We start from the raw sequence: 11737 nt of genomic DNA, 5'->3' as shown, positions 1-11737 counted from the left end.
CAGGACCTTTTCCAAAACTCTGAAAAGTTAGTTAAAACCTTCACCTCTCCTCCCCTGAAAGAAGCTGTTGGCTCCACCATAAAGAGGCAGTTGCCGAGAGCAAAAGCTAAACGGAAGATGTCTGCCAGCGAGAGAGAATTTATCTTTGATGCCGTTATCGGCTATTTAACCTCCCCGATATGGAATTTTCCGGTTCGCACTTTTATAGAACATAATTCTTTAGGTATGCTGCAGTTTCCCCATTCATTTTGGGAAATTTTATTCCCTGGGTTTTTGTTGATATTGTTGATTATAAAATTCGGCGAAATGCAGTCATTTTGTATTCTTCGAATCTGTTTATTATGATTTCTTCTTTGAATGCTTTGACAGTTTTTGATCCAGATGGAGAAAATCATGAGGAATATAAAAAAATACATAAATCATACAAGGACATGGTAAGAAAACTTTATTTTTTTGCTCCTACTGTTTGCTCAAGATTTGCTATTTGGAAATAATCTCGAGACTTCAAATATTTTAAGCTTTTTCAAGTGTTTGTCGCTTGTATTTAATTTGTGGAGTCGTTTTACAGATGTTACAAAACAGAATTCTGTAAATTGCTCCCAGTTAATTTTTCATGATTTTGAAATGATATAAAAGAGATACTGGTGGGACACTCACTGCAATATTCCAAACATGAATGATTTAAAAACTGATATGTATCTTATTAGTTTCCGCCCATGAATAAATTCATGTTTTTTTTATTTATTTTTTTTTTTGTATTAAACTTTCAGTAGGCAGATCTTCATTGCCCTTTGAAGGAGAAGTTTAAATTAATTAAATTCAAAATATGAAATATACTAGCTATATATCTAAAATCCCAAAATCCCTAATGAGCCAGTAATTTTCTTTGATGATTGCAAGAGAAAATGATAAAAGAGAGCAAAACACCCATACATGGCTATCTTCCTGTAAAAAAACTTTGAAAATATATTCTTGGTTCTGCACAATGTTTCAAGGATATTTTTAGGATGGCTCCATATTGTTTGGTTAGAATGGTCCATGTAATTTTACACTTTGCACCAAATATTGGTGAACTTTTGCCTTCCGGTGTTTGAGGGCATCTCTCTCTTTCTCCCCTGTTTTGTTTACATTACATGATTTGGGTGGGTTCCCCCACCCTCTGCACCCACACACTCACACAGAGCTGTGCTCTAAGAAACAAGGTAGGAAGCCCATTGCCCTGAATCTGTTAAATTCAGGGTGCCAGTCTGTGAGGAGGCAGGGTGGCGGAGTTGTCAGAGTGCTGGAATTATAATCTGGAGGCTCTGTGTTCAATACCTGCCTTAACTACTAGCTGGATTTGTTCTCGGTAGACACGAGTTCAACTCCTCAGTCACCGTTGTAAATTAGGCAACTGGCATACCACCAGCCAGTTGGGTTTCTTAACTTTGGGGCCCACAATAAAAACTTCTCAGTCGTTTACCAGTAATTGTGTACCCTTATAAAGTCTTTTTTTTTTTAATTTCTGATGTAAAAAAAACTGAAGACTTTCTTGTTGGGTAAGAGTAGAATTTAAGGTGCCAGGGGTTGCTGGGTTCTGCTTGTTTCTTAGACTGTTTGAACATAACACAGACATCATTAGATTTTAGCCTTTTTATTCAATGACAACACATGACACATGAATACTCTGGGGTAATTTCCAAAGAAAAGTAGGTGGCGAGTGCCCATGAAATAGGCGGCAAATTTTGTCAGCCACCGGCTGTTATTGAAAACCCTGGGGCTAACATGTTTTAATGTTAACAAGTTGTCAAATGGGTTAGAGTGGTTTTCGTTTGAGTGTCGTAAAACCAAAACCAAAGTAATTACTCTGACCAATCACATAGGACACAGACAATACATTGAACCAATCAAAACTCGCAGTAATTACATGTGGCTGACGCAAAGCGCGGGAAAATGCATGCGAGCGCGTCACAATTGGCTTTGGTTTTACTTCTGATTGGATGAAAAGGTGGCGCGAATCTTTTAAGCCAATCGCATCGTGTAGAAAGTGCAAAACCAATTACTTTTCGACACTCAAATGAAAACCGCTCTAGTAGCATTTGCTGGGACCGAATGAAAGATAGGGTTGTTAGGCCTGCATGGCTGCTGCAGGTTAGAAAGTTTCAGCAACAGGTTACTGGGAGAGCGAGAGTGTCTTTTAAATATTCATCTCGCCCTCACCTTATATGACAAACATTCAATTCGTTACTTTGGACCTGTACTATGGAAAAGACTACCCAACAAGGTCAAGCAATCACCAGTCTTCAGTCTTTCAAGAACGCTATCAGAAATTTAGATGTTTCTGGTATTTTAGAAAATAACTGTGACTGTTATTTGTTGTGACCTTTGCAGATCCCAATTTTATGATTTTAAGATTTTTAGGATATTAATATGTATTATTATGAATTATTATGTATTTTTAGATTAGTGTACCCAATTAGCTATCTTATATTAATTTTTATATAGCTAAATACATTTGACACTTAAATAAAGTTGTTATGTTATGTTATGTTATATGTCCTGCGCTAGAAATTGGGTTTCCACTGTAAAAATGACATAATTCTGTTATACACTTGTCTTAATGAGGACTGCCTGAACATCCAACTTATTGTTTTGTTGTTTAAGGTGGATAAGTTATTGGCAAGCTTTTTGAAAGATGTTGGAATAACTGCGGAACAGTTTATGAATGCATGTAAAGAAGGAAGTGGAAGTCCACAGTTCAGTAGAATGCATAGGGTAGGTTCATTCATCCAGAATCCCTGGAAAAATCCTGCAGGAATAACTTCTAAAGAACTAAAAAACAGGTCATGAATGAAATTTTTCAAAGAAGGAAGTTTAGTGGAAAGAGTTGCTTCTACACTAATTAATCAGGATTTATACTATTCTTGGAACTTTTTGGTGAACTCCTGGAGTATAAACATTTTTCTTTCAGGGCCTCAGAAAACTTGTTGAAAATTCTCTTTTCTTTGCTATGCACTTTTGTAAAATATTGAAAGTGAACGTTGGATTTTGTGCATGTGGTGGAGGAGGAACATCGAGAGGCTCCTGGTTGTTTTACGCAAGGAAATTATTAATTAATGAATTAAAGCAGCTCTTAAATATAATATACTGGTAGTTATCACCTGTATATAATTTGGCCATAATCTTTTAAGGCCAGACAAAACATTTATCATTTTCATATCTTGAAACCCTTTTAAATTTTAAAATGGACTTTCCTGCCTTTGTGCAGGGAACAAACAAGGTACCAACCTGAGGCTTGGATTGACAAAATACAATGATCAACAAATTCATGTCAGATTTTCCACTATGGCCTCAACCTCGTTCATTTTATTCCGCTCTCTTACTGTGAAACTCACAATGCTGTGAACACAAGAAATATTTCTGGTATGTGAAGAGCCAATTGAGTGTGGGAAAACTAAAGTGCCAGCAGCAACAGTAATAGCTTGGCCACTTGCCCTTATCTTTGTATTGTAACTGGTCATAACATACATGTAATAAATGTTTGTGGTGTTCAACGTTCTAATATTGAAAGTTTGACAGTAAGGCAGAATGCAGAAAAGTTCTATATTCATGACCTGACCTCCATAATAGAACCAGAATTCTGTGACCCTCCATTTGTTACGTTAGTATTCCAATGTATTTAACATGAATCTTGTGACCAATCATGTATTCAGAAAACATTCATGTAGGCATTCGCGTGGTTTACTTCAATCAGGGTTGTCAAAACTGAGTAGCTGGCTGCCAGCGAAAATCGCTGTCTACTTGGTTAGTATTGGCCGGCTACTCTGCTTGGCATTTCTTTACTGGTGGCGTTTTTTAAATAAGATATCCCTGGACTGGCCACTTACTTTGACAACTTAGCAGTCTACTTCAAAACTTTCTCACAACACTGTTTCAGTTAACATTTCTTCTTTCTTTTGACGTGTATAAAGGATGTCTTTGACCAGCTGTGGGCTGCAGAGGATTATGAGGTGTTTAAACAATTAATGATTCAGAAGAATATTGAGCTGCAGCTACAAGCCTTGCAAATTATTCAACACATTCACAATGTCCCAATGCCTATGCCAGTGCCTGGACCTGTCCCCACCCCACCCAGTGCAGCTTCAACCCCTGGTTCCCCCCCTGCTCCTATCATTGATGAGGATGCTATAATGCAGGAGGTATTGAGAAGGTCTAAGGAAGAGTATGAATCACAGAAGGGTGGTAAAGGAAAAGCAGAACAGGAATTTGAGAAAACATTAGCAGAGTCCAAAGAGGAAAGTGAGAGGTAATGGTTAGAGGAAGTTGTCATAGCCTGTGAATGTTAATACAGGAAGTATACAGCCGTCTTTCCTCACTCTCTGCCTAAAACGTATTTTACTTTGGCAGTAAGGAGCGAGGAGATATGGCTGAATTTGGCAAACTAGATTTGTAACTTAATAAGATAACCAGCAAGGTAAGTTTCGCAGAACAAAACTAAGTATGTTTAACACTGAAAGCCTTTTGAGGACAGTTACAGTAGAGATTCCATCCCTGTCAACTAACAAAGGGAGGTCTTAGGAGCGGCAGAGCAGCTCCCACAAGTCCTGAAGGTGTGAGCCTCTAGGGGAACTGGCAGCATGCTCTCCAGGGAAAAATTTTAAGGGATGTGCTTTCAAGATGCCATTTCCTGCATTTTGAGATCACAGTCAATGGAAATACTGCACCAAAAATTATGGAGGCTCGTGATCAGATGACAAAAGGGTAAAAATGGCTGAGAAACCAGTGGCAGAAAGGGGCAATGCGTGCTAAAAAGACTCGTTAAGCAGAGAAATGGAAGAGTTTCCAAAACGCGCATAATATTAAGCAAAAACAGGAGATTTCCTGCCAAAATGGGAGGGTTGGAATCTCCGCAATAGGTTAACAGATCATGTTGGCCCCTGTTGAAGACAGGACTGCCATTTCTACACGGTCTTCCCTGAAGCTCTAGCCATTTACAGTGCAAACAAAACCAGTATATGTGTAAGCATCTTCATCTGACTACTTTGACCTTCCACTCTGCAGTCCAGTCCAGTCCAGTCCAGTCTTTACCAAATGACTTATCCCTGCTGTAGGTTCACAGTACACAATCCAACCATCCCTGCTGTACTCTAAATGCACATATGCTGATGATGAATAGTCAACAATGATAACCATCCGGACTTGAATATATTTCAACATTTCTCCTCGGAACAACCGCATAACCTTGTTATTATAATACTGTTGTTCTAATCTTAACCTGCTCTAGCCAACCTCCGCTGGCCTCCCAAAGACCAGAAAGTGTCGTCACAGACAATGGTGAATGTTCCAGGTGATAAGACTCTCTTCCTCAGTTAGTCTCTTCTATCTGTTTATTCTTTTCCTAACTCTGGTTTATTATTGAAATAGGCATTCTGTTTGTCATCATCTGTTTGTGGTCAGCAGCAAGCATTTTCTTTCTTTCCCAGCCCTCCCACCTCGCTTATTCTTTTGCTCCCCCTTTCGGGTCCCCATACTTCTCTCACTTGACTAACATATGCTGATGAATAGTAAAATGAATAGTCAACAATAACAACCACCCGGACTAATATATATTTCAACATATCTCCTTTAAACAACCAAATAATTTTGTTTCTTAACCTGCTTTCCTAGCCAACTTCTGTCCTCCCAAAGACTGGAAAGTGTAGTCACAGATGGTGAACATTCCAGGTGATAAGACTGTTCTTCAGCTAATCTCTTGAATCTATTGATTTCTCTGTTGGTCGGCAGCAGGCGTTTTCTTTCTTCCTCCACCTCTCCCACCCCGCCTATGCTATTGTCCCCCTCTTGCGTCCTCACCCTTCTCCCGCTTCACTAGAAGAAAACAAAAATGACTATTACACAGGCTGCTGACAGACTTTTTTCATTAATTCATTTTTATTAGTAAAAATTCCGTGACTTTGTCAGTGCGCTTAACCACACAAAAATGTTCATCATTAATGATTGCTATTTCTTATTGTTTCACGTCACATCTCGCTCTTAATTCCTTCAGAAAATCTTTAAACTTTCCAGTCCCGGAGAAGGTGATCACCGAAGAAAGTACAAGGTGCTCAGTGGCCTTTCATCATTCTTTCTATTTACTTGATGTGATTGTTCATTATGAGAACATGGGTAGTAAAGAAGTACTCTTGCTGTCATGGTACTCTGTTCTTTCTTAAGTCATATGTCACTTTGTTGTCTTGGGCAAGATTAGATATGTTTTCTATCGCTTGCCCCTCTACTATCTTCAATTCTTTCAAACCTTAACCTTGAAGAACAGTAAAAAGGCCTTGCCTACCTTAAACAATCTTTCCGCTATCTCAGGCATATTCAATATTATTCATGAGCCAGGTGTTAGGGGTGTTAGGGACGCATGCCATGAATTACTTTGCATCTTTGGGGATTTTTATGCGTCAAGGATGCAGGAAGTAGAGGTAACAAAATCGCTGCAGATGCACTTTCCCCACTCAGATTAGATTGTGAGTATTCCCTCGTTTCCCTCTGGGATAGTATAGCTAGCGAAACACGTGAGCGCGCGTGAAAATCGCCACCCGCGAGCAAGGCGACCTTCGGAGGGAAGGGAGAAAACTTTCCTTCCACTTCTCCTTGCGCGTGGCGATTTTCACGCACTCGCGTATTTCGCTCGCTCAACCATCCCTGAAGAAATGAGGGACTGTTTGCAGTCTACATTCAGATGTTCAGGTAGGTCTTGGCTTATTAGTATGCTAGTGTGCCTTCTGAACTTAGGATAGTGTTGCATACCATACAGAAAGGAAGACACAGCTTTGAGCAAGTGAAAGAGCGGCAGTTCAATTAAATGTGGTCTGTATGTGGGCATGTGACCTTTTCTTATTTTTCTTCCTTTTTAGGCTAAAGGAAATAGCAAAAAAAGAACATGAAGAATTAGAAAAAGCTCTTCAAATTTCACTAGAAGCGCAGAAACAGCAAGCAGCTGAAGCCGAAAAATTACGTGATGAAGTTAAGCAGTCGACTGTCCAACCTTCTGCTAAACCTCCTGTTGTCGAAAGCAAACAAGCAGCCAAGACCTCCCCTGTGGAGAGTAAACCAGTCCCGAAGCCATCCCCTTCAAGCACAAAATCTCCTGCACAGGATACCAAACGTTTGGAAAAACCCCAGACTACAGGGTTACCACCTTTGTCAGGGAAACCGAAGAAAGCAGCAGATACGCCGGCTGATGCAGCTGCAGGATGGCTGCAAAGTGCTAAGGAGGATGCTGCTAGTAGCACAGCCAAGCCAGTTCAGGTAGAATGACGATTATTAAGACAAGTAGCTGTTAAGCCTGTGTATCAGACTGTATTGTTGAAGCGCATTTTTATTGAAGAAAAGGTCTTGGCGAACCCAACTATCTTCTTCGCATTCCATAAATGACATGCTTGCACGATTTTTCCCGCGCTTTTGGCCGTCTATTTTTGTGATTGGTTGATTGGATTTTCTCGCGCTTGCCGTGGGCTGCATTTATTTGCTTTGAGTTGTGATTGGTTGATTGCATTTTCCCGCGCTGTTCGTAGGCTACGTTTGTTTGCTTTGAGTTGTGATTGGTGAATTGGATTTTCTAGGTTTGACTATGAAGACTATAAAGTTGGTTTTCTCTTTCTGAGAAAACTCTTACAACCCATCTATTGTTGTCTAAAAGTTTTGTTCTTTGATGTTTCCTCGTAGAAGCAAGAAATAACTCCTGAAGAGATGAAAAGACGCTCTGAGTACCTAAAGCAGCAACGAGACAAACTCCTTGCATTAAAAAGACAGGAACGCGAGAAAAGCTTGACGAAGTATACCGAACAGGAGTCGAAGGCTCGGCCGACGTCCGCTCATACAGCTCGTCGAGTCACCGCTGGCGAGCAAGTTGATTCTCCGCCGTCAAAAAGCAGCCAGGAGGATGCGAACAAGTTAGCCATGCGCAGAGCTCTTGCGGACTGTTTGAAACGGGAGGTCATTGACAAGCATTAAATTGCACGGAATAGAAAAGAAACTTTGTTCCAGTTTCGGCTTGTTATGTATGGTCATTTTAAGATAATTCAGTAGCACGAAAAGTGACTTAAGAGACAGTCGAAAAGCGCAACAATGCGAGTGAAACCCCAAGTTGGTATTATAGCAAGTTTTCTATAGATTTAAGGATATGTTGTAAAAAATGTGAAAGTTGGCGTAAAAAAACGGACCGGCTTGCCTTGCCCCTTTGCAGCGTTTTCCGTGACATATCGACATATCCGCGCTTCGCCCTCAACGAATAATCTGCGACCAGCCGTTTCAATTGTACGATGCAGTCTTGTAATCGTTGCGTTTTCTTTTAGCTCTATTTAATGTAATTTTATAAATGTAAACAAGTTTATAGTTCACGTAAGTACGTTCTTTGAGACTGAGATCCGGCCAGCATCCTTAAATGTAACAGAAATGCAACCAGTAAGAAACCAATTTCATTCTTAGACGAAGAATTTAGTACTTTTATAAATGCGTGCGCCTTGAAAGGTCGGTGAACATTAGACCGCAAAAAGGGATTTTCGCCTGCCCTTTCGTGTCCTATGATTCATCTCGATTTCAAGTTTTGATGCTTGTGTATGAGCGAGGGTTCAGTTACTGACCTCTAAATCGTTTTTTGTTTTGGCTTTAGAGGAAATTGCACTTACTCTTAGTAGAAATTATATAAAATGGTTATAAAACTGCAGGCAGTTTAAAATGAGAAGTTACTTCAGCTAAAGTTTTTTTTCCGACCAGGTGGTCATTTAATCTTTCTTCCTGATTAAAAATTAGTTCTAGAAAAGAGTGATCAAAATCGGAAATGATTACTGCAAAGTCAGGTCATTGTCTCATTGCACTCTTGACAAAAATTGTAGTTTTAATTAATGTCTATCTTCGCAGTGTCCTTAGCCTGAAGAACATGCATTATTTTCTCGTGTTTTTCAGACGAGCGAGGAGGATACGAGACACGCGCCGTCGTGGGAAAGCGCGAAACATAAACCTCCCCCGATTCGCTCCTCGCTCGGTTCGCGCTTGCCTTTGCACTCCTGAAAACGAAAAATGACACTTTTCAATTTTTTTCATTTTGAAGGAAACTTTTGTAGTAACAAGTATCCCTTAACTTTATTTCCAAGACATCTCCCACTTATGACCCTTGTCATTATGGGTGAGTTTTTACATGCACGCCATAAGTGTTGTCAGAACTTGGATGGTTTGGCTAATCAATTAAAATTAAATAGATTTTGAGTTTTCTGTCTTTTTTAGATTGCAAATGCTTTGTCGAAAATCACTGTGGAAAACTCTTTCTTCGTTTTGTTGTTACATGCTTGAATAATTTAAGTTTAATTCTTCGTTCCATTACATGCTGGCATCTAGTTGTCTCTCTTAGAAATAAAGAATCATTGCAATTCAATGTGCTGGCTCTATAATGCAGGTCGTACCGAAAAACGGAAGGTAAAAAGGGCGAGAATTTGATGACTGAAGGAAGGTGTATAACCCAAGAAAACAGCCAACATTTCGTGACGCCACTGGTGTCACCGATTTCCTACGCGGCACGACCAATTAGACTGGGTAGTAACGCGTCATCAGTATGGAATTTTGGCACTCGCTGAAAATGTCGGCTATGCAAATGCAAAGTCATTTGCATATATTAATAGAATGCCCACGTTGGCCCACCCCTTGCACTTTACTCTAGGCCGCCGTTTAGATTAGTTCTAGCGACCCGCCCTCCCATCCCACGAGGAATCCGGTTTTTTGGAATGCATCATCCAAACTCTTCGTCCGGTTTGGGCTTCTCCCAAGCCAGAGCGATTCCCCATACCCAAGAGCCCTACCCATTATGGCTCTTGCCATACCTTATTTACATTTCATGAATAATAATACCCAGGGCAGAATACTATACTGTTTTCTTAGGCTAAAATTTGTATTGAAATATGTTATTCCAGGGGGTGGGGTAAGGAAGGGAAATCGAGTATCCTCATAAAGAGTAGCTGAAAGCGGGCCGGACGCAGATCTTAGCCTGCGTAGCAACACTTGAAAGTAATAAAAGAAGGGGCGCGAGAGGGAGACACGCGTTGTTCCTCGTGCGCCGGTTTTTCCTTCCGTCCATGTTACTTTTAAGCACCCACCTTTGAGGTCTTTGATGATGTCCTAATTAGAGGGAATGTGGAGTGTAGGAAGTCATGGATATCTTTCTCGCTCTCATGTGTAAGGAAGTATGCCAAAAAAGTTTATTTTTTGTTACTCACCTGGCCTCGATTCACGGCGACGATTTTCCAATGTCTCTGTTGATGTGAAACTGAAAATGATCGAAGATGACGTCATTAGCCCGTTTCAGCATCTGCTCTCCGATCTAATAGAAAAATGTTTGGAATATATCCCACTTATAATTGAGAGGGCAGAATAATCGAACGGATGTTCCCGATTGTTCTTTGAAGCAAGGAGCCAAGGTTCCTGACGATGCCATGGACTTCCGAAAAAAGTTAATCAAATGAATCCCGGAAATAATTAATGACTCAGTCACAGTCTCCAGGCCTTTATATCTCCGACCCTCGGGCATTTGTCGGGCACTGCCGTCAATCATTGTATGATATGCTGGCCCCTCTGTTGGGTATTTGTCCGGGGGGCACTCAATGACGTTTTATACGGGGAGGTTCCGTCCCGAGCTCAACCTCTTACCCTTTTATTTACCATTTTTCACAGAAAAGGCATCCCTTTCGTATGCCTTCTTCCTTTCATATACCTAGTTTAGAACTTTGCATCTTTGCATCCTTGCATCCTGTAACTGCACTGTCTTTTAAATATAAATAAATCAAAAAACAAGAAAGTTTTCTAGAGTTTTTTCACTGTTTTAAAATACATCTTTTATCCCTTTTGGTACTTTTCACAGATCGAAAAGACATACCTCAACCAGTGAAATCCCTGCTCTTTCATATACCTGACGCTTGAAAAAGGGGGCATTTTTTACGCTCTGCTGTTTCTGCTTAGGGACTTGTCAGAAATTAGCAGGGGGGGAGGGGAGTGGAAACAGAGGGAGGGTCACAACTTTTTGAGACTGCAGAAAAGGGAGGGGTCATGAAAAATGGGCCGTTAAAAGCGGGAGGGTCATGCAAATATGTGTCCGTGATCATGTTGAGGCTCACCCACAGAAGAAAAAAGAAGCTCTTTATTTTGTAAAAAAACCTGGGAGAAATAGGAGAGTCGAGTGATCAGCTGTCAGAATCAGGGTCGGACTCTTAATTCTGTCATCTAAAATGTATGTATATGGCATTACAAAGAACAGATTAGAAATATATTTTGAGCTTTCATAATACTGACTCACCCTAGTGTATTGCAAGAACTAGATTTTATCATTTATGCAAGAGGGGGAGGGTCATGATATTTTAGGCCAAGGTCAAGGGGAGGGTTAGAAAATTTCACTCCCATTGCAGGGATGGGTCAACTCATTTCCGAACCAAAATTTAAAATTCCCACCCCCCCTCCCCCCCTGCTAATTTCTGACAAGTCCCTTACATAGATGATTTATGTTTGTAAAAAGTCCCATCGGAAATTCGTGACGATCGGAGTCAACGAATATTTTTATCACACATGACGTCATGTGCCGTGCGTTATGACGTCATCAGGAGCTGATTTTCTCCTGACGTCATCTATCTTCCTTTCTCTAGCCTCTATCAGTTTTGATCAGTTGTAAATACGTGGGGGTGGTAAGGCAAGCGTAAGCATGAACATAAGAACACACAATGTAGATTATGCG

General features: G+C 40.4%; 1 protein-coding gene across 1 annotated transcript; it reads left to right on the top strand.

The window, feature by feature from the left end:
* Window positions 1-92: 92 nt before the first annotated feature.
* LOC140943166 (uncharacterized) lies at window positions 93-9397 on the top strand. The gene is made up of 6 exons (XM_073392228.1): window positions 93-223; window positions 370-434; window positions 2644-2754; window positions 3951-4285; window positions 6882-7275; window positions 7693-9397. Exons 1-6 carry the CDS (start codon window positions 118-120, stop codon window positions 7978-7980), a joined length of 1299 nt encoding a protein of 432 aa, XP_073248329.1. The 5' UTR covers window positions 93-117; the 3' UTR covers window positions 7981-9397.
* The last annotated feature ends 2340 nt before the right edge of the window (window positions 9398-11737 follow it).

Source organism: Porites lutea, chromosome 7 (assembly GCF_958299795.1).
Source record: "Porites lutea chromosome 7, jaPorLute2.1, whole genome shotgun sequence".
Taxonomy (NCBI): Eukaryota; Metazoa; Cnidaria; class Anthozoa; order Scleractinia; family Poritidae; genus Porites; species Porites lutea.
The sequence above is the reverse complement of the archived record's forward strand: the minus strand, read 5'-3'. Positions and strand labels throughout refer to the sequence as shown.